The sequence below is a fragment of the Pleurodeles waltl genome, chromosome 7, assembly GCF_031143425.1.
Source record: "Pleurodeles waltl isolate 20211129_DDA chromosome 7, aPleWal1.hap1.20221129, whole genome shotgun sequence".
NCBI classification, from domain to species: domain Eukaryota; kingdom Metazoa; phylum Chordata; class Amphibia; order Caudata; family Salamandridae; genus Pleurodeles; species Pleurodeles waltl.
In genome coordinates, this window is record NC_090446.1 from 1,269,130,499 (window position 1) to 1,269,154,590 (window position 24,092).

The 24,092-nt window shown below is 44.3% G+C and overlaps 1 protein-coding gene across 5 annotated transcripts in view; it reads right to left on the reverse strand.

Annotated features, from left to right (window-relative positions):
• LOC138246160 (histo-blood group ABO system transferase-like) overlaps positions 1 to 24,092 on the reverse strand; it is a 317,788-nt gene that overhangs the window by 154,338 nt on the left and 139,358 nt on the right. For all 5 annotated transcript variants that reach the window (XM_069200462.1, XM_069200463.1, XM_069200461.1 and 2 more), the window contains exon 2: positions 20,574 to 20,667. In XM_069200462.1, the coding sequence (XP_069056563.1) occupies positions 20,574 to 20,659 (86 nt within the window). In that variant the 5' untranslated portion in view covers positions 20,660 to 20,667. The remainder of the gene's footprint in view (positions 1 to 20,573; positions 20,668 to 24,092) is intronic.

The window sequence follows — 24,092 nt, forward strand, 5'->3', positions numbered from 1 at the left end:
AGCTCTGTGAAGTACCAGGCATCCCGAGTTAGATTGACGCATTTTAGTGCTGGTGGCAGCATCACAGCACTAAAGTGCATTAGTCACCCAATTATAGCGCTTCTCGGACCACCCCAGGCACACTCTCCACTTAATTAAGCAATGGCGTTTGTGTGCGCTGTACTAGTAGAGCTTGCTGTCCCGTGCTTTAACGTTTACTTTGTACTACGGCACTGACTTTACGCAGTACATAATAAAGGAACTGTGGTGCCCCAAGGATGAATTTATTACTCAAGCAAGTCTGGTGTCTCTTGCAGTAGGAAATCTGACCGGCAGTGTGTCCCTCTGTGACCACGAAGAGTGCTATTGCCCAGAGTCAGACACTGATAAGTGGTGGGTGGCAGCGTTGTTTTTCCTTGCCGTGTCCGACACTTCCAAAGTGGCACATTAAGTCCATGGGCTGGCCTGCACGCGCGACCCCCACACTGAGGAGAATACCAATTGTGCTCAATAGTGGCACAGAATCTCTGTCTGTCAACGCGAATTGTCCTGCAGCATCAGCCCACTGAGCACTTCCCAGCAATGGCAGACAATCACCACTGCCTAAGACAGGTGGGCACCCGTCCTATCTGAAATAAAACAATATCAAACATTATCTGCGTCCATATGTATTGTGGGGCCTGGGGGAACGGGACTGTCTGGCTGAAGGCAGGATGTTTTCAAAGTCTGCAGCAGCCTGAGAATATTGCACTCATTTTAGTAATCACAATGCTTAAATGTTTAGTGTTTGTGGACGAAAGCTCAGCAGTGGCGTAAGGAAACTTGAGGGGGACCCCTGCCAAGTACATAAAGGCCACCCTAGTCTCAGTCACAGCTATAAAGGTTAGGGTAGTGTGCCAAGCCCCCCCCCCCCCCACCCCCCAGAGCTTGCCCCCGCCCCCCACCGCAGGTGCTAATGTTATGCCACTGAAGCTCAGCTAACCTTCTGAGAACAGCACAAGTGCATAATATGCCGATAGTCAAAGCACCGATCAAGGACGTCACACGGGGAGTCCCACAGATGAAGCTGCTGAGAAATACAAGGTATGTGTGTGGGTGAGCAGGTATCCCACACCTCATTCTGGCATCTGCAAGATGCTCAAAGATGGTCCTGATGCTGTGCAGTCCACAGTGAAGTTGGGTTGAGTCCTTGGTCCATAGGTGAGTGGTGGTGACTCTGTCCACAGATCTCGGGGTCCCACAAAGTCCTCTTTGCAGGCTTCCAAAGGCTGCTGATGCAGACCTCGTGATTTTACAACACAGCGGTTATGTGGTGGGTGCTGGAGTCTGCCTTCAGTGACAAATTCGGTCACAGACTATACTTACAAGTCCAGCAAACATGGGTGCACCTTTTGGCTATCTCCGAATTGTCCTTTAGGGTGCCCGGCATCCAGTTGCAGCAAAATGCTGTAGTGGCTACCAGAGGTATGTCTTGGGCTCTTTCAGCTTTGATGTCCCCAGTGCAGTTCTAGGGGTGGGGTGGGGGTAGCCAACTGACCCTTGGAGTCTCTGCTTCGGTCTAGGGTGGGGAAGCAACTTTTCCCCAAGCCCAAGTCAGGCATGCAGAACAGGGTCCAAGCTCCACTAGCCCAAAATGCAGAAGTTGCAGTCGCTTCGGCATTGCAGCCTCTCTGTGTGATTCCAACGGGTGGTCGCAGCCTTCGACTGAAAGCACTATGAATATGCACACTGTTTTAAAAATGTAGTACACCCAGTACAGGATAGGCAGCAGCAAAGGGTTAGTGCTACTCAAGGGTTAACTGCTATTTTAAGAATTCTGCAGCAGTTTCAAGACATTTTTAAAATGTCTAGTTTCTCAAAAAGGTGTAATTTATGGTACTTATCTTTTTACATGCACTTCATTGCGTTGCTTTACTTGCAAGTAAGCATCACTTTAAATGCCCCACTTTTGGCAGTTAAATGTCACTCATAAGTACACTGAAACCATAGACATGGCACACAAAAAGCAATCTGAGCAATGTGAAAACTTAGCAGCTATGGATATGCGCACAAACCTTTTGTGTTTGTCACTGCGTAACCGACTGCAGTGCACCACATACCTGTGGGATTAAGAACAGAGCACAAAAACAGAAGGCACAGAAAGGCTTTTTGCACATTAATGAGGCATTAGTAGTCTGCGTGTATTTCTGCATGTCTGACGCATTAAAGCCAAACTTGTTGAGGGTGGTGCTGGGCAAGCTCCCATGTGGCGTTACTCCTGTAGCGCTCTCAGCCAAACTCCCCTTTCTAGATCCACTTGGGAAAATTAGAGCCTTTGGGAGTCTCCAAAGCCAACAAATGGCTTGCACAAACTTGGGTAATTAAAGCGGTGTTCAGCTGTGGAGGTATGCCCCTGGGGCACGGTGGGGGAAATTAAAAAAAATACTTTGGCCTCCATTGGGCCAACAATGTTTATTGCCCCCTTTCTGCTACCGCCCTGTGCAGAGGGTTCGAAAGGGCGGTGGGGGGCAGAGGGGAGTGAAAGAGTGGAGGGAGACCACTTCCGGTCCCCCCAAATACTCACAACAGTACGTGAATCAGTTTCTTGGTTAGGGAAATGTTTGTCCGCAGTTCATTAACAGTGATTCACAGCAGGTTTGCCCTACTTTTACGAGGATCATTAATCATTGTGTCTTATCATAGGCATGCAATTAAGGCCATGAGTTTCAATAAATCACATTGTTATCCATGAGGTTGAAAGCCCATAAGTTCATGCTTACATTTTGTACATTTTGGCCATAAATCACTTTTGGCATATTAACAACCCCATAAATTGCCTATATCTGCATATCACATGCCCATCAATCAATCTGCCATAAATCACTCAAGCGTTTAGTCCTTTCGGTATCTTGCCTCTTGGGGGTTGACGTTATTCCCTTTTTTTTTTTTTAGGTAGGGGGGTACTCATTTTATTTTAGGCATAACTCGATACCTTGGTTAGTCCTTGTGTCCAGCTCTCAGGTGGACCTGGGCTGCGAGTGCCGTGTTTCGTGTACCTCCCCAAACTGCCTTACCCTGCAGTGAGGCATCCCAAGGTAAGTAGCCCTGCAACCCGCTGTGTTGGGTGTGACCTTCCTTGTTCTTTAATGCTCCTTTTCCACCATGCCGCCTTAGGATTACCACCCAATAGGCTACTCCCTCCAATTCAATCCATCTTATTTGCAGCCTGCTAGCCACAAGGCCGGCCATAAGTTGTTCCAAAACACCTCTGTCCCCAATGAAGACAGGCGTACCCAGTCTTTCTCAAAGTATTCCAGTCTCTGCAAGCTGATTAGCGCCAGTCTGATGCTTTCCCAGCCATTTGTGATGCAAAATGTTTTCACTGACACATTTAGCTTTTTTCTTGATTTGTCTAATCCTCCTGCTGAATCGCCGCCACCCCCCCTCCACTTCTGTCCTGGGATGATCTCAGACCATTTCAGCATTGTGCTATCCAGCCGCCTTGCTGCCCAGTGAGGTTTCTCCTGATGCTTTCCGGTAGGCCCTTCCTACCCAGTTGAGCTAGGTCATTGCCCCGTAGGTGCATTATTACCACATCCGACTCTGTGAGCCATGTGCCTACCAGCTCTCCTAGTGTGGTCTGTAGGTGCTCCCATTTCAAATCCGGGAAACCAAACCAGTCTATGTTTGTTCTCTGTGGGCATTGCTCCCTCCTGGAGCCTCTGGTCTGTCACCAGACTCTGGCTCTCTGTACAAAGGAGTGTTCGCTCACCCATGCCATTCTGTGTTCCACACCTGTATGTCAAAGTGACAAGGGGAGAGTGAGGTTCTTGTTTATTTTACCCCCAGCCATTCCTTCTGTTCTTGTAGGTGCGGGTGTGAAAGGGGTGGGGGTGAGGAGGGTGAGGGCTTCTACTCATGCTTGTTTGGGTGTTGCCTTCTGATGCAGCCTTTGTAGGCATTTGAGCTCCACCTTCCAATTGCTTTCATGTCTGCAGCCGCCAGGCCGTGTTGTGCCGCTGAAGTCCTGCCCCTATCTGGAACGAGTTTTTACCAAACTCGCTTGCTGTGAGTACTGCCCTGCTCAGCGCCCTTTTAAGCACTGCCTTGAATTGAAATGTGCTCAAGCACTCCCCATTCTCGTGCTTAAGAAGTGTACTGTGCCTCGCCGGCCTCAGCTCTAAGTACCTCTGCACGCTGCACACTGAGCATAATTCATGGTTGCCCAGGCATCTTAGCTCCACTTTTGCCCCCTTTCCCAACTGATTGGTTTTCAGATCTCCTTAGTAATATTTGCATGCGTTTCTGGACTTTTCGCATGTCCTGGCTTTGTATGCATGCATTCGAGCTCCCCACCTCGGAGAAGGCCACCAGCTTCGCTTACCCTAAAAGCTCCAAAGAATGCAAGCGTAAAAGCTGCTTTGAAAAGCTTGCTTTCAAAATTGCTCAGGCATATACTGTTTAGCACCCCCACCAGCTGTCTTAGTGTGTGGAATTCAATAGGGCATCACCAGATTTCTAGCCTGTGCCACCATTTCATCGCTGCCTTTATGTAGTGGGAGTTGGTGGTATCTCTTCCTGTTACTAACTTACTAAAATGCACCACTGCGGTTAAATGTGCCTGCGCCCATGAATTGGATTTCTTCTGTGTGAAAGCCCACTGCATACATTTCTCCACTACTTTTGTCGCTTCTTGGTGTTCCTCATAAGCCCTTAAACCTGTGACCTCTTGCACATGTGATGTAGCATCTCACTGTCTTTGGGGCTAGGGTGTGTTCTATCAGTAGTGACAATTCACCTCCACCAGTCCAAACAGGCTGCCGGGAAATGGTGTCATCTCTCGTTCTGCTCCCGGACCTAAGCTCCAGAATCTCTCCATCTGGAATCAAGAGAGTGCATCCACTTTAGTGTTATTTATGCCATGGACGTGCCTCGCCCTAATGTCTAGGTTGTTTGCTAGTTTCATTTTTATCAGGTGACCCAACAATTTTAATACCCTTGCGCACTGGGATGCCCCTCTATTAATCGCGTGTACAACCACCTGGTTATCTGACCACAGTGTGATCTTCATGTCCTTCAGCTGTTCTTGCCAGATTGTTAGTGCCACTACAATGGGGAATAATTCCAGTAGCATGATGCTCCTTGTGAGTCCCAATGCTGCCCATGTCCGTGGCCACTTCTTGGCACACCATTTACCTTTTTAATATGGCCTCGAAAACTATGCTGCCTGCGACATCAGGTTAAAGTTTAATCAATTGCAGACACCCAGCCTTCTCCCCATATTAAGGTACCATTAAATTCTACTAAAAATGACAGCCATGTCCAGAAATACTGCTTCACCCCTGAGTCCAACCTGACATGGTGGTGGTTTTTCACCAGCCCCCTTGTCAAATGCATGATTAGCCTGGCAAACACCTTTCCTGCTGGTATGACTCTTGCTGTGAAATTCGATTTTCCAATTAACTCTTGGAGCTCACCCAGCGTGGCCTTCTTGCCCCACAACTTCTGAATGTCCTTTGCCAGGTCCTGAAATTTGTCTTGGGGCATGCTGGATGTGCCCGCTTCTGAGTCAAGCTCTATGTCTAAGAAAACTAACTTGGTGGTAGGGCCCGTGGATTTGTCCTCTGCCAGCGGAACCCCCAGCTCCGCTCTTAGGGATTGGAATGCCTCCAATAAATCCTGACATTCTGACCTGCTGGGCTGCCCTATGAATAGAAAGTAATCTATGTAGTGTAGTTTCCCTACCCCTTGGGTGTTGTTTATGCAGGGCCCATTCTATGAAAGTGCTGAATTTGTCAAAATATGGGCACGATATGGAGCAACCCATGGACAGAGCTTTGTCAAAATATGTTTCCCATTCCAACTTGAAACCCAGGAGATGGTAACTCTCAGGGTGCACGGGGAGAAGCCTGAATGCCAACTATGCCTGCTTTCGCCATCAAGGCACCCCGCCCTTTTGTGTGCACTATTTCTACTGCATCATCCACTGACACGTACCCCACTGCACAGTCATCAGGGTCAATACCATCATTCACTGACTCCCCCTCGGGGTAGGACAGGTGGTGAATAAACCTAAATTTGCCATGTTCTTTTTTCGGGACTACTCCCAGGGGAGATATGATCAGGCCGGCAGGGGAGGCCCTTGTAATGGGCCTTCTACCCGCCCCAGCTCCTTCTCTTTGTTAATTTGGTCTCTTATTATCTCAGGCTGTTCACTTTCTGAGCACAGGTTCCTTGGCTCTACCTTCGGTGTCTTACCTCTTGAAGGGATTCTAAAACCTTGCTCAGAGTCTTCGCATATTAAGCTTGCATCCATTTTGTTATCATATTCGTTGGCTAACTGCCTCAATTTGCCTCTGTTTATGGGGGGGGGGGGGGGGGGGGGGATCTAGCCAACTCCACTTCTCTTCCTAACCAGGGTACATTGCTGCTTTGCTTACTTTTTTTGATCCCTTTTGTGGCTGCTTCCTCTACCCCTTTTGCATTCAGCTGCAGGATGCCCCCGCATGTGGAGCAGCACGTCTGAACTTGCAAGCCGCCCCCTAAGTGCACTCGTCCTGGTCATATTTGAAACCTACCACTGTTGTTCCCTTCCCCGTCAGTGACCCCTTCCACTGTGTGTACTGTTGCCGTTTGTAGAAGGGCTTCACCTTCTCCTGCCTTCCTTTATGAAAGGACTGCTCACCCTACCTGCCTGGCTCTGGCCTCTCTTGCTATCATCATCTTGTGCATGTAACCTGCCACGTCCTCCTCATCCCACTCCATGTCTGGGTGAGCCTGCATTTTTAGGCTGAAGCCTTTGTCGTAAACTAGCCAGGAGTCCCCTGTGAATTGCCTCATGGCTCTACAAGTCAAAGATACATGAGGCACAAAGTCATTTGCGCAGTGTGGAACTTTTTCAACTATGATACAGGCCACTATCCTAAACACATCCAGCCAGTTGTCAAAATTCTTCTCGCCTCCTCACCTCGTTTCTCTTTCTCTTCTCTTCTTCTTTCTTCTCAACTGTGGTCAAATATAAAAACTTTTGACTTGGATTTCTTGGAGTTAGAATATGTCAAACTCCCTGCGCCAGATTCGTTCTTTCCCCACTATTGATATACTTGCCAGACCTGGTGTTCGGGCTACCATGTATGACCTCCCCAGGCTGCCCCTTTTGTATGCTTTCGGGGCCAACCCCCCCAGCTGATGGGCTGTGCCGCGTGTGCACTTCCTTTTCTGTGTCACTGCCGCAGACTTGGGTTGGTTGCGCCCTGGCGCCTGTGGATGTTGACTCCTCCTCCCCCTGGTCAGGTGATGGGGAACGCTTGCTTGGCGCTTCTGCTCTAGTCTTTGGGGACCCCTTCCCCCGGACGTGGCTGGGGGCCGCGCCCCCCTGGTTTCCACCCCGTGGACCCTTTTGCTTTGCATGCTTCTCCCTGCTTCACAAATAGTAAAGGTGCCATTGACTTTAAACATTCCTGGACAATCACAATGGTTTGCTCAACATTATTCGCCTTTGCTCGCTTGTTTGGACCTGGGGCCCTTGCCGCTGATAGCTCGCCTGTTTATTTCTGTCCCTTTTTGCCTCCTCTGCTTGCATTCCGCTGCCACTTCTTTGACTCTCCGGGTGGCTCCCCCTCATCCCTGGCTGTGTCGCTAGACCTGTCGTTGGTGTGTTCTTCTTGCGTTGGGCCATCGCTTATTCCACCTCCCCTGATCTGTTTCAGGGTCCAGTCTTTGCTGTGTGCTGCTGCTGCTTCCCTTGCTGCCCTGATAATTTCCTCTAGGTCAAGTTCTTGGTGGTCGCCAGGGTTCTCCATGTTGATTTGTGTTGCTGCTGGTCTCTGGCTCGCTGCCGTCAGGGTTGCATCACCCCGACTGGGTTGTCCCCGGTTGAGTTTGCGATTGTGGTCAAAGCCTGGTCGTGTCGCCCACCTGGCTGTCCCTAGCTTCCCACTCTGCTTTGCTGTCTGGTCAACTCAGGTTGCATTGCCTTATAGGCTGTCCCTGGTTGCTCCCCGCCATTGTTCCTGGCCTACTCGGGTCACGACACCTTTTTAGGCTGTCCCCGGTTGACCTGCATTGCGAAAATACTCTTTCTGTGAAGTAGTTGAAAAAAACTGGCTGTGTATATATATATATATATATTGCTCACCTGGCCAGCAAGGTTGCTGTAAAAACCCCCAATTTTTTTTTCTAAAAACAAGTGGGCTTATGCCGTATTTCAATTGAAGTTTGCCTTTACATATAAGCCAGCGCGGTCTCCTCCAGGCGCCGCTCGTGTGCCCCAATTAGTTTGGGTCATATTAGTTAGTTTAATATTACTGTAGTTCTGCCCGGCCTCGCGCTGCTCACGTTGCAGCCGAGGGTTTCATTTTTTTTTTTTTTTTTTTTTTTTTTTTTTAAGAGTGGGGAAGGGGCGTGGCCTCTCTGCATGCCTTCTCCTGTTCGGCTCTGCCCTGTGCTGCCTGCTGACAGCCGGGGAGTGAGGGAGGGGGTTTGGGAGGGGAGGTTGGTCAGGTCGCTTTTTGAAGAAATGGGGAGGGGGCGAGGCCTCGCTGCCACTCTCTCCCCCTCACCCGACCTGAGTTCCCCGGGCCTCTCACTGCTCCTGCCGGCGGCCGAGGGGTTAATTGCTATCTGAGATGGGGAGGGGCGTGGCCTTGCTGCCCATGCACTCACGCTTGACTCTGCCTCTCTTGTCAGGGCCTCCACAGCACGACTCTGACCGGGCCTGCTGTCAACTAAGGGATTGGATGGCTCTGAGCTCCCGCACCCTTACTTGGACCCCCGCTGCCGGTTCTCTGATGATCCCACTGATGGACCTCAGCCACTGATGGTCCTCCTGTGGTTCGCATCCCAGATGCTGGACCAGCGCGGCTCAGAGGGCTCACTCTGGGCAGTCACTCCTGCCTCAATGACACCGACCCCTCACCCTGCGTGGTTCACCCAGCCTGCAGGAAGCCTCGCCGCTGGCCTGCGCATCCCGATGTCTCCTTGCTGCAGGTAGGTCCTCTTTGTGTTGCTGCCCGAACGCCCGGGTAATAAAGAGGGGCCTCCTTTTAAGCTCCCACCAAACCCCTGAGGCACCGTGGGGGAAATTAAAAAAATACTTTGGCCCCTATTGGGCCAACTATATTTATTGCCCCCTTTCTGCTTCCGCCCTGTCCAGAGGGCTCGGGGGATTGAGTGAAAGAGTGGGGGGGGAGACCACTTCCGGTCCCCCTCTGTGTGCACACCCATTTTGGCACGCATTTCTTGAGGGCCTTGGAAGGGTTTCTGCTCCGGCCCCCTGAGCCCCCTTCAGCCCAAAGGCCTTGGCGGGGCACAAAGTTCGAGACACCTGGTTAGCTGCAGTGTAACTGGAGTAGCGCAGGGAGGCTCAGACTCACCGCAGGATCAGATAGCTCCATGAACGCATCAGATAAAAGCAATGGCTTGGTGGCAACGGAAAGCCTATCTTCTCTAGGCTACTAAGCGGGTTGAAACACGCTAAACGAGTTCCCACCATAGAGGACTCCCTGCACAGCCATGAGTCTTTGATCAACTTGTAAACTGCCTAATCAGGACAGCTCATACTATGACGGTGTAGAGCGGTTTAGACTTTTTCCGCTGTCCCTTGGGGCTGTTGCGTAATAGTGAACAAGCTAGTAAGACAAAAGGATGAAGAGTGCATTTTCTGTCTACAAGTGACACAATTCAGTGCTAAGAGAAGGTCCGTCGCAACCAACTGAAGAAGCTGGCAGAACTCAGGATGAGAGGATTATATTGAGATATATTACTGCTTTGCATAGTGATTTTAAAGTAGTCAGGCACCATAAAGGTGGTGAAGAAAAGTTTGAAAGCAAAAGTGGGAGGTCTTTCTGGTAATGACTTAATGGTGAAGCAAAAAATTATGGGGGTGAAAAAATATGCAGGACCAAGATCATCAGGTGAATGGCAGAGGCCAGAATAAAGAAGACAACGACATTCGTACCTAGTGTAGTAGGAGAGCTGAGGGGAGGACTAAGATGCTAGATAACAGTTACCAACACATTTGGGTCCTTGGGGTTTGTGCTGAAATGGCAGTGAAGTGTATATTAGCTGGAATCAGAAAGGCATTGCTTGAGTTGCTAAATATGCAAATACAAGTGAATAAGGATATTGTGAAGAAAGCATCTTGGCTTTCACAAAATTCTAGTTAGCACTGGGGCAACTCTGGCACCACAGTAATTGGAACGGTAAAAAGATCAGAACTAGGAGAACTGAGTGAGGCAGTAGAAAGTGATGAACCAAGGAGGCTCAAGACTTGCTGTTCTCAGACACGAGCCCTCAACACTGGACAGGAAGAAGGAACTGATAAGTCTTCAACAAGACTTAAGAAAATAAATGCCTTGCAGAGAAAGTGGGATACCAAGTGAAGTTGAGGGTGCAGTACCAGAAGATGATATGATTGTTCTTTTACATGAATAAGGCTTAAGTTTGGGTTCTGCTGTTAAATGATTGTTTCCAGGGGTATTCCGGAGAAGACGGAGGTGTGTCATACTGAGAAACAAGGAGAAGGGGATCGTTGATGTTACTCTTTAATGTGCAGGATGGAGAGCAACTTTTCCAGATGGAATCAAGCAAGCATTTTGTAACATTGTTATTTTGTGCGTCTTTGCAAATAATACCACAATGTGAGGACTCTACTTAGAATGAAATGGTAACAAATAGGAACTGAATCTACACTACTACACAGCCTTTTCCACATATTTTCAGACTTTTAGCATTTGCTTTGCAACAAACAATGTTCTTGCCAACATAAGATGTTGCAGACTACTGTTCCTGAGGAACTGTGCTTCAACCTAGATTTCCACATAGTGAATTCTGAAGACCCTGGTTTGCAAGGCTGGACAGTCACAATTCACCTGAGAGTGCTCAGGCCACTCATTTGTAAGTAAACACACTCACTGCCTCTACATGCTGTGTTCCAGCATCCCCACTCCCTAGTGTTATGCCCCTGGATTCCAAACACGGTGTCGTGACCCACAAATCCTAGCGCAATGCGTCATGCGAGATCAGGCTGTGAGACCCTAAAAAGCTACCATCTTGGAAGACTCACGATTGCATTCAAATTGCAGCATTTCCTCTAAATTGATTGGAACTGTACAACATATTTACTCAGTGCGTTCACAGAACACTGTCTCTTATTAGCGGTGTACTGCATGGCACAAAACAGAGTGTATTCTATTTTCATGGTGAGTGCATTCTAAGTTACTTTAAATTTCGCTTATATACATTTCAACTGGAATTTTATTTGCCTCTCCCATAAACATGTGTGCCCAAACCTTCACAATAGCTCTAGCTCAGGCCTTCCAAGCAGTGAACTGTTCACAATGGAAGGCCAATTTTCTGAATTACATTTCCACAAATGTGGATGACTTGGGGGAGGAATTGCCTCCCACCCAGGAAAAAAAGAAAGATTACTTTTCATACACTGCATCCAGAGGGTTTAAGAGTGTACTAACAGAAGGAAAAATACTATAAAAATTAGGTCAGCTACAGAAAATTATGTGTTTTCAAAAGATCTGGATGAGTTTGATAATCATTACACACCGCATGTTTGTATTTCCATAGATCATTTCACTGTTTTCCAATGTAAGGACGATGCTCAAGAACACACTGAGGATTATGTGGCAGAGCTTAAAAAGTTGCTATTTCGTGTAAATCTAGTAGCCTCCATGATGATCTCATCAGAAATCAAATTGTAGAGCACACTAACGATTCGAATGTCCAAGAAAGACTTTGGGCAAATGGAAATGTCGCTTTTAAAGATGTGAGAGCTTTCGAAATGTTGTGCCAAGAGAGCATTATACAATACTGAAAAGAAAGAAATTGTATATATGGTTTTTTTGCCTACTACTTCTCGCTTGAAGAAGGTACCGAAACAGAAAATTAGATTGTTCAAAGACAAATCTCAAGGATTTTCCCGAAACAACTGCAAGGGGTGTTACAGATGTGGCAACAAGGAATATCTAGCAAATGAAAAATGCTGCCCACTCTTTTTTTATGTGTCATGGGACGTATTACCCAAGTGTGCTGCACAACTATGATGTACAAAGGTTCAATTTGCATAATAGATCCAATCCAGTATGTTTTATTACGATAGGAGGTGTCTTAGGGCCTGACAGAGTTTGGCGGACAGGTTACTCTGTCACAACCGGGATGGTATCCAGTCTGTCATATTGCAATCTCCAGAGGCTGTAACGAGATATTAATACATCAAACGGGACATCCGTCACCTTTGTGACGGAGTAACATCCTCTGCCAAACTCTAATTCAGGCCCTTAGTTGACATTACAATAGATTCTGGTTCTCCCTTCAACATTATTAATGCGTCTGTAGGGCAGAGCAGTTTATATACACCTTAGGGGGCATTTGCTTCCCATATATATGCACCCTAAAGGTTTTACTGGTGAATCAATACCAATGGTGGGGTGTTGTGTTTTTAAATTAGATTTCAAAGGCAGAGAATTGGAAGGTAAACAATATTTTGAAAAAGGACTAGCTGTATTGGGGTGGTTGGATCAGAGGAAGTTGGTCATCACCCTGAATCCTAATAGCCCTGAACAGGTGATGTTGTTAAATGGTAAGGACTATTTCTCACAACCGATGTGTAAGGAGTTCTGCAGGGTATTTTCTGGCAAGGCTGGAGAGCTCCAAGTATTTCCGTATGAAATTATTTTAAAAGATAATCATACCAGAAAAAAGTGAGAAACATACTATTTTGTATCTGGGATGAAGTTAAGGATTAATTAGACAAGCTGTCCAAAAAAGGTATTATTGAAGATAATTAGTGAGTGGTTAGGTGGTGCTGCGACATGCCACTGGCAAAGTTAGACTTTGCATTGACATCAGTGATAATTATTAACAAGTTTTTGCTTCCTAAAATTTTTGAGATGTTGGCCTTAACAAGGGGTGTTAAGTGGTGTATGTCAATTGACCGGACTTCAGTGTACCACCATGTGATACTGCATCCGAAAACCAGACACCTTACTGCCTTTATTACACCATTTTGATGTTTTCAGTGAAAGCGGATTAACTGTCACTGTATTTCAGTATTTGTTGTATTAGCTTTTTAAAGACAGTGCAGGTGTCATTTTTGCCTCCCTGGACAAACTCCTATTGGGGATAAGGACCATGCTGAACATGATCGGACTATAAGAATTGTGGTATCAGTCTTGAGCGAGGAAATGTACATTTTCACTTAGTCCAAACACTTGCGTGAATCATGACATTTTTTAATGTGCCTTTTCAATCAAGCGGTAGGACCCACTAGATCATGTAGTGCTGTATTGAACCAACTGTATATCAAGCTGTTCTTGTATTAAAGAAATGAGCTTTTGTTCCTGAGCCCTATACAGCAGACTTCATCCTTAGACCTTCGATTCCAAATGCCTGCTCCAATACAAACTCCGCCAACTTTCTAACTCACTTATGGCATCAGACCCAAAAAGATACCACAGAATGTTGACCTACTAGCACTAAACACATTTTCCTCCATTAAATAAACAAGCATTTGCAATGCAGTAGGTCTTGCATTTACTTGAGTTAGCACTACTGGTGTTGTAAATGCATAATTGGACTTTTCTTGCCACATAAATTTGTCAACCCTGCTGCATAATTTGGTCCTCTCTGCCACATAATTCCAGTGGCCCTGTATATACCAAAAGCACTTCCATTACCGTCTTCCTGTATCTGCAGCAAAAAATGAAAATATTGTCATTATACTTATATTTTTATTTTGGGGTCCCTCCCCAAGTAAAGAAGACTATTAACACCAGCAAAGGCAGAACATTTCTGATGTTTTTACATTCATTCACTTTACAGTGGTAAAGGTGGTAGGGATATAACCATTAAATAATCCCTTGACTTGATTTGGTATATAAATTCATATTTTGTTTTATGTAGAAAGCAGGTTGTCAGCAGAGCAATTTATCCGACTTTAATGATGGCGGTAAAGTAACCTATGTGAAAATGCATGATTCGCTGTAAACAAATGTTAAACTACCCACATTTAAACTAAATCTCAAAACAGTAACATGATGTTTATCATGCTATAAAAAATTAATGAAGTTCCAAAATAAACCATGCACTCTCTTCCAGACTATTCCAAGATAAAACCGTAAGACTGCTGCTTGGGCAGCCCTTTAACTGCTGGGCCATGACTTGCGTGTAAACCGTATGTTGCTTGAAGCATTGCTGGATACAAATCAGACATGTTATTTTAAATTACGAGACTTCATGCTGGTCCCAGAGGAGCACGAATTTCATACACATCAAGGAAATAAAAAATAAAAACTTTACTGTGCCACTATCCTCTCAGCCAAAGTTGACCAGAGCTTCAAATCATAGTAATTTAACAGTCTTTTTATATGGTCTTCCAATACAACTTGCTGTATCATTCTCAAAAATCAATATATATATGTTTTTTTTTTTTTAAATGGTGCTCTCAGTGGTAGGTTAAGTACTTTTTTCGATCAGACCTGAAATTCACTGCACAGCTATATTTGTAAGTTCTTCCTTACAGCTGCTTTGTAGCTTTTCACTAAGAGCTTAGCACTATCCTAAGCTTAGGACACAAACCAGGGGGTACATGCAGGTTGATAGCTTCCACCTACTATTTTCACAGGGTGGGCACCATCCCCCCTGCCAAGAAGTTGAGCCACAGTGAAATATGCTGAATTTGCCCCAGAGTAATTAAGCGATACCTGGACACATTCAACAGTGCCTGCAAACTGACTGCTTTCGTGTCCGAGCAGCAACGTGCTGGAGGCGAGGGGCGAGCTCACTGAGCTCTATTAGAAGGACTGCAAATTATAAACTGCAAGCAACAAAATAATCTATGTGTTGAAAGCATTCACCTATCTACACAAAATAAAATCTGTCATCTGAATCGTTACATGATGTGGTTTGTAGAAGATACAATCACCCTCTATGCTACTTTGAATCAAAACTTTGACTAAATAAAACAGAGCTTCCTCCAGCAAGTGTGTTAATCACCAGAATTATCTTACCATTATTATTAAACTTTGAGATTTACTGGGCACGCAAAGATCTCTGCAACAGGTGTTGTATCTCCTCAAGCTATTTTAAAATGCAGCGTTTGTGACTATTTAAGCCAGAAGGCAGAGTTATGGTCATGTTTCTCCTGGTTGTCAATTTCTTTGCAGCAGAGTTTAAAAAATAAATACATTTATAAGTTGACTCAGGTTGCTTTTCATGACTCTGCCCTTCCCGACTACACTTACAAAAAGGTAAGCAGCCAAAATGTTGGTCTTTTTGTTTTTGAGGCTGTACACCTGCGTTAGCCCCCCTACTTCTTGCCTTCAATAGGAAATGCAGCACACGCAGCACATGGACAAAAAGGGGAAGAAAGACGTCCAAGGAGATTTCTGGCAGGGAAGATTTGACTAAATCCAGGTCTTTATCCCAGCACTTGGAAAGCATGACTACCCCAGCCATTCTTGACCCCATCCCCCTGCAAAAGAAATACAGTCTTATCTTTTGACAAAATACTGCCTAAGAGTTGCCACATCTGCTTGGCATGAGGTCTGATTCAAACGAAATATTTCCAACTCCAAAGACTGGCCCAAAGGGTACCACTAAATGTTGAAGAGCTGCTTTCCTTGAAAGGAAGACAAGTTGATTTTTCATAGCTCTGAAAATGTAGGACCAATGGCTATGGGCATGGTAAGGTTTGCCAAGTTGTTACCCTAAATGAGTATGGCTGGTCTTGTTCTTTGCCCTTCTTAGCCCTACCTACTCAGCGATGCTTCAGATTTTGCGATATACTATATCATAACATAATAGCACAGGGTAGCTTTGCTGTTACGCTGCACTGAGGTCTGGCAGGCTGCTGTAATTCAGAGTCATGCTATGTTTAAGATGAAAGATCATTTACACCTTACATGGGGCTGGCTCATTCAGGATAAGATTACAGTGAAAAGGCAAGCCTACAATTCAGCACTATTGTACACAAGTAGGCTTTCTCTGGTGCACTATGTTGGCAGTGTAACATGTCTAGGATGTGAAAAGTTCTTATTAGCATGCATAATTTAATGTAGATTCGAATTACATTGGTTGGTAAATACCTGAGCACCCTGTTGGAAGCACTGGTATCTCACACCTCCCACCAATATTAAAAGGATCTGAAGATTATGGGAAACTATGACAAATTTAGGGAAGAAGAAGGCTCGGTCTGTAGCAATTCTTCGAGGTATGAAGGGATTTTGTTTTTAACTTTTCCTAAAAAGGGTGTTTGCATGTGAACACCTTGTTTACAATCGCAGTCACACACTTTAGTTGTAGGTAAAAACATTCAGTAATTCATTTATTCAGACCCTTGCAGTGGATGACCTTGAGTGATGCCATGTCCCATTTTAATACGTTCTCAAAGTTATGAGTGGATTTCAGGCATTCTGAGTGTTTTAGAGCATTTTTGTTTTAGTTTCATAAGGCAGTGGTAATTTAAATATGTAACTGTCTTCTTTCTGGGCATGCTGCTTTTGTGGATGTGGCCTTCTCCTTTTGGAGACTGCTGTATTACAGCATTTGACAGACAAAGCAGACGTTACTGTTTTAAGTGTGTCTTTACGCATCTGAGTTGAAGTGCTCAAAAGAAACCTCGTGCATTTATTGTAACACAAAAGTTGTTGTTGATGTCGACATCTTTTCATCTTTAAATGCCAGACCGGCTGTACGTTGCTATTAAGTACTTAAATTAAAAGTTGAAGAAAATGTTGTGTGTTTTTTAATTTTTTTTATATATATCATTATTAACAACAGTAACTAATAACACTGGAGTAACCACCAACCTTGGGTTCCGGAGCAGCATTCTGCCAGGCATTAGGTGCTCCAATGCCTCGTCAGGGGTAGTAAGCGCTATATAAATGCAACTATAATTAACGATTTACATAGGCACACAACCTGTGCAGTCCATGTACGCATGCTGGCTATGTGCCTGTGGGTCAGTATGAGTAGTCTGTGCATGCGTTGCCTACATGTACAGGGAGTGCAGAATTATTAGGCAAATGAGTATTTTGACCACATCATCCTCTTTATGCATGTTGTCTTACTCCAAGCTGTATAGGCTCGAAAGCCTACTACCAATTAAGCATATTAGGTGATGTGCATCTCTGTAATGAGAAGGGGTGTGGTCTAATGACATCAACACCCTATATCAGGTGTGCATAATTATTAGGCAACTTCCTTTCCTTTGGCAAAATGGGTCAAAAGAAGGACTTGACAGGCTCAGAAAAGTCAAAAATAGTGAGATATCTTGCAGAGGGATGCAGCACTCTTAAAATTGCAAAGCTTCTGAAGCGTGATCATCGAACAATCAAGCGTTTCATTCAAAATAGTCAACAGGGTCGCAAGAAGCGTGTGGAAAAACCAAGGCGCAAAATAACTGCCCATGAACTGAGAAAAGTCAAGCGTGCAGCTGCCACGATGCCACTTGCCACCAGTTTGGCCATATTTCAGAGCTGCAACATCACTGGAGTGCCCAAAAGCACAAGGTGTGCAATACTCAGAGACATGGCCAAGGTAAGAAAGGCTGAAAGACGATCACCACTGAACAAGACACACAAGCTGAAACGTCAAGACTGGGCCAAGAAATATCTCAAGACTGATTTTTCTAAGGTTTTATGGACTGATGAAATGAGAGTGAGTCTTGATGGGCCAGATGGATGGGCCCGTGGCTGGATTGGTAAAGGGCAGAGAGCTCCAGTCCGACTCAGACGCCAGCAAGGTGGAGGTGGAGTACTGGTTTGGGCTGGTATCATCAAAGATGAGCTTGTGAGGCCTTTTCGGGTTGAGGATGGAGTCAAGCTCAACTTCCAGTCCTACTGCCAGTTCCTGGAAGACACCTTCTTCAAGCAGTGGTACAGGAAGAAGTCTGCATCCTTCAAGAAAAACATGATTTTCATGCAGGACAATGCTCCATCACACGCGTCCAAGTACTCCACAGCGTGGCTGGCAAGAAAGGGTATAAAAGAAGGAAATCTAATGACATGGCCTCCTTGTTCACCTGATCTGAACCCCATTGAGAACCTGTGGTCCATCATCAAATGTGAGATTTACAAGGAGGGAAAACAGTACACCTCTCTGAACAGTGTCTGGGAGGCTGTGGTTGCTGCTGCACGCAATGTTGATGGTGAACAGATCAAAAGACTGACAGCATCCATGGATGGCAGGCTTTTGAGTGTCCTTGCAAAGAAAGGTGGCTATATTGGTCACTGATTTGTTTTTGAATGTCAGAAATGTATATTTGTGAATGTTGAGATGTTATATTGGTTTCACTGGTAATAATAAATAATTGAAATGGGTATATATTTTTTTTTGTTAAGTTGCCTAATAATTATGCACAGTAATAGTCACCTGCACACACAGATATCCCCCTAACATAGCTAAAACTAAAAACAAACTAAAAACTACTTCCAAAAATATTCAGCTTTGATATTAATGAGTTTTTTGGGTTCATTGAGAACATGGTTGTTGTTCAATAATAAAATTAATCCTCAAAAATACAACTTGCCTAATAATTCTGCACTCCCTGTATGTCCCCTGTGCCAATATATCCGTAAGTAGGATTGTCAGTCTGTGCAGGTATTATAGAAAAGTCCTTGTGTGAGAAAATATGTGATCCAAATATGAATTGGTTTGTTTTACCGTAGAACATCTGTTGGTGACCGTCACTCCGACCTACTAGTGCCATGATGAGTGCATTTAACAACTGATAACACAGAGAATTCCTTACACTGTAGCCCATGCATCGAATCTACCCAAGAGAGGACACTTATATCCTTAGCAGTAATCTACATCTCTACATCCTTACACCACTGATTTTCTGCTGAACACTGACTGTGTCTAACACGTAATGGTAATCTGCAGCACCACCTCATATTCCGGTCCATTAATCCCCAAGAAACTTGGTCTTAAGCTTCGAAAGTGAGGGGTGAGGTGGATCCCAAATGAAAGCGAGCAAAGGACATCAAACACACAAAAGGTGATGGAAGCTTGCAAATAACAGAAGGTACTGGCAATTGTTCTGTGGAGCATTCCAAAGCATCATTGTCATTGCCCAGGCCATTGTAGACCTTAAAAGGTAAAATACACAGAACCTAGAAGTGGTGCACAGCGCCTGCGGTGAGACTAGGAGATTATGGATAATCTTAGGTTTCGGGTTGGAGTGCAGCAGCACACGTTAGAGATGTGGTTTGGGATACAGCCCTACTTTTGGAAGAGAGCAAGTCCCTTTCATGTTTGGGTCTGTATGATGAGGCGGTTGAATAACAAGTTAGAATGTATATGGTTCTTGTGCAAATGAATACTGGGGTCGGCCCACTAAGCGACCGTGTAGTACTAGTGAGTTGGAGCATTTTGGATATGTTGAATACAATATAGGAATGACTTCCGCATATTGTAACCATTTGATACAGTACTGCAGTGTGTGATGTGTTTATGAAGGAGTGCTTTTTCATAGATGGGCTGAAATGAACTCCCTGATTTCTAGCAGTGGAACCAAAATTAAGAGCACCATGGTAACAATGAATGGAAGCAGTTAGAGAGATAGGTACAGACGAGGGAAAGTGTAGCATCTCAGTTTTAGAAGAGTTGATGGATAGCAGAAAGACGTAAATACATGTCTGAAGGATGGCGAAACAAGAAAAAACTGAGAAACAATTTGGGTGTTATGAGGGTGGAGATGGTATGAGATCCCATACGAGGAGGAGCTGGTGTCTTAGAGGGACGAAGTGTTTAGTGAGAAAAAGAGGGGTCCTTGAATGGAGTTTAAAGGAAGGTCCATGGTAAATGGGTTACATGTGGATAACTTGGTTTGCCAGGCAATGGAGACAGGGTGGTTGGTGATGGAGGAATGGGATACAAGCCATTGTTGTGGTAGGTCTGTGATGCCCAAAAAGCAAAGAAAGGATGGTAGAGTCAAAAGCAGTGAACATTTCAGAGTGTGAGGGTGGAAGAAGGTTGACTGCGGTTAACAGCGGTTGCTATGAGTTTATAAACTGATGATTCTTATAACTGAAGCTAAATTGAATTTGCACCACTGGGCTGTCCCTGCAGCACCTTCAAATTGTTGGTAGATGTAATTGTAATTTATTTTGAGCTCTATGGAAACAAATATTTTTTTTTACGAATACGTTCAAGTGAATGATTTTCCTCTATCACCTAAATATCTGGGATGTACTGTGCATCCCTCCCAGCTACTTCACTCAAGGATTCCCAACAAGTGCTTACAGCCTACCAAAGTCTAACCAGTGATAGCCAACAATATCTCTGACCCCAGCCTTTAAATAGCCACCAAGTACAGCCAGTGTATAAAGGCATGTAACTCGTAACCTTCAGTGTAAGGTGCTATTACAGCCAGTGAATTCACCTACAGATTACTGCCCAGGTACTTTGGCTGATTGTTCCCATGAAAAACAATGGCAAGAACTACCATGTCTCTTAATGTATGAGGCCCATGATTGTAGTTGATTTTCCACAATGAACAGTACAGCAATGACTTAGGCATTGATACATTTGGTTTCAACCTAGTGGGTCACAAATGTCATCGTAATCAAGAAACCACTGAAGCGACAACTATGACATACTTGTAGATGTAGAAGATGGCAGCAGCAGCAACAATGGAGCGGAAAATGAAGATATCCATCACATATGTGTCAGTGTCCCAGAACATGGTGAACCCTGGCAGGGAGAAAAGACCAAAACAGATTAAACCTTGAACAGTACAAAAAGGTACAATAAGTCTAGTGACATTCATAAATGAAATAAGCAGGTGGCACAGTGTGGAGGTTCAGAAACTCACACTCCCAATCTGCTCTAGCACAAACAGGCAAAAGAAATACATTTTGCTCAAATGGAAGTTCAAATACTTGCTCATGAGAAATATGCATTGTGGGTGTACATTTTGTTGCAACCAAAAGAATGCTCACCAAAGGATGCAGTGAAACTGCTGCCATACATACATACATACCTTCTCCCTACCCAATTTGTGACACTGCACTATGCTGTTCACGAACTGAAATATCCCCAAAGCTTCACAGTCCCTTAACTCCATCAGTACTTAATTATACTTCATTATACCCCAAATTACGAGTGCCAAGGACAGTGACCACACTGACGTGCATTGGTGGTCCTTTAAACACTGTACGTGTAAATGCACTTCCTGGCCAAGTGGGTGAAGTGAAGCGAGACCTAGTGACAAAACCAAGCCCCCGCCATCCACTGCCAATCTCTCTTTTCCCAGGTGGTTCCTGGAGACGAATGCATACTAGATAAGACGACATGGAAACTAGGGCTGCAAATGTGAGAACACAGGCTGTGCTCGCAATGTGGTCCAACGTCTTCCACGGTTCACAAGTGTGAATCAAGACTGCAAGCTCTGAAAAAAGTGCAACTATACATTTGCTAGTTTTATGTTGCCTCTTTTTGGTTAGCAGCTAAATGCCATGTTTATAACCTTAATTATGAGGTGTCTGGTGTAGATCTACGTGGACTGGATACATAGCAGGTTTACAGGCTAACTTATTATGTAAATACGTTTCATATTGATTAATTGTATGTACAAAAATGTAACTCTGCTATCCTTAAAGTCTGTGATGGATCTGACCCTCCTGTATTTGACTTGTACATGCATGTTCTGTGAGCTAAACCACAAAACATTTTTGGCTGGCTCTATTAGCGCCTACTGGTAAGGTAATTTAGTTCTTGGTACACACGTACAAACATCTTTTACCACTGTGTTATGAAAGTAGATTTGTGAGGGTGGTAATGGGTGACAAGAGTTAGGGGTGGACAAAGAATTTTGCTCCGCCTGCGGTGTTGGCAGAATTTTCCCTACTCCACACGGAGCACGGAGTTCCAGAAATACTCCGTGAAGTGACAGTGCTTAGTTTTATCTCTCGCTCGCCAACATTAAGTTGGCGAGCAAGAGAAATCACTAAGTTAACGAGTGAGATTTCTAAACGTGAGTTGTCTCGGTAGACTGCGAATGCTGATGAGAAAGGTGCGCTCATGTTGAGGAACTGCTGCTCGAGTAGAAAATCTACTTCAGCAGCAGAATGAAGGTAGCACTCTCTAGTGCTCAGTGTGATACCGTTTGTGACAATTTTACAGTGCAGGAGAAACTCGTGGTGCTGAAAATCAGCGCAACTTAGCCAAACTTTGCTGCTCATGGAACTCCGCCATAGCACACCAGAGTTTTTTTGGCACTTCGCAGAGTTCAACGTAGCAGAACTCCCTGAACACAGCCCAGGCTTAACAAGAATATGTATGCATATTTAAGCAGACAAACTGTGCTTAGGCATATCTACACCATAATAACAACGCCACATTACAACAGCACACAGCAAACAACAGTAGCAGCAACATAGCACAAAATAATAACCCAAGCATGAAAGAATAACAAAGTAAAAAGTAATGAAAACAATAACACAATAAAACATAACAACACACCACAATAACAAGACACAAACAACACAATACAACACGGATACAAAACAGCATGGCAATTTAATAATATGCCGATACAAAACATCACAGTAGCACACGTTTGCAGTGCTGTGTTATTTGTTTTGCTGTTGCTCTATTAATAATTTGTGTTCTTTGTGGGTTGTTTTACTGTTGTAAAAAGTGCACTACTGTGTAATTGTGGTGTATTGAGTTGATGTATTTATTGTGTCTATTTTGTTGTTCCACTGTTACTGCGCTACTATGTGTCATTCCAATGTGCAGTTGTGATGTATTTTTGCATTGTGTTTTTAGGTTGTCTTACTGTGTAGCAGACATGTATTTTGTTTATAGTGTAACATTTTGTTGTGGTGTGGATTATATTCTTGTTTGTGATGTTGTGTTTCATGTTACATTATTACATTGTGTTGCGTTTCTGTTTTGATTGTTTTGAACCCAGTTTGTTGTTGTGTTTATGTTTTGTGTTGAGGTATTGTGGTGTGTTGTGATCTGTAGTTATGTTATAGAGGTCTACAAAAACTGCAACATTTTAAAGCCAAAAGCAGCAAATTTCTTTAAAATTCAAGTGATGAAAATAATTTGCCACTGTTTAAAGAGTTAAAAAATTGTCTATTTAAGGCACCAGTCAACAGAGCCCACACTTTAAATTAGCCCTCCTGATGTTTTGTTTATCTAATCTGGTCTCAGATCTTTGTATCCATACTGCATTTAAGCTGCATGACTGTCCTGCACATCTTTCTTTCGTAAATCCAGAAAATCCCTGCTGGAATAAACAGTGGACGATTTTGTACATTTGATTGTGTACATTTATTTACATATATTAGACATGCACAGGTTACATATTGCTCATTGCTAGCTAAAACATTTGTAATCAATCGAGAGAATTCATACCTAAATATGAGCTCACGTCATTCAAGCACTCACCATGGAATATTGATACCTGTTGGCCTTCCTGCAATTGGGGCATCTCCCTCCAAAAGTGGTCGTTAATGCATGTGCAGAACGAACGCATTATTAAATGACACCTAAACTAATCAAACCCAAATGGCTTGATCTTTAAGTTTGATGTACATTCAGACCAATATGTATAGTCTTGAAAGCACTGAAACTAAAAACCTTCCACTACCTGAAGGACTGCAAATTCTCAGGCAAGCGGAGACCTCTTCATAACACAAATTGCCACCTGGAAACCCTGCACTGCCACCAGGATTCAGATCAACCCTACTCCTTCTCCAGCTCAAATATTAAGATTTGGGAGAGCGTATCCATTGAGTTTAGGCACGGCCTTGCTTCATAACTGTTACAAACCGGATTATTAATTTGGAAAGGAGTACCCCACTAACTTAATACAAACTTAATATACACACCCAAGTTTAGTGACAACACAGTTCTAAGAGAAACTCTGCTCAACCCCTGGTGGATGCAGTGCCCAGCAGCAGGCAATTTCTCAGAGAAAGCTTCCTTAGTTTCCAGTAGCGTCAACAATTCCAAAGTAAGGACAACAGCAAAATAAAAATCCCAAACTAATAAAAAAACATTTCAATAAAAAAAAAAGACATCAAAACGATCGAAATAAGATTAAGGACAGTAGAGAGATTTGTTTCTGACGACCAAGTTCGGCATCTCAAAGTCAAAGAAAG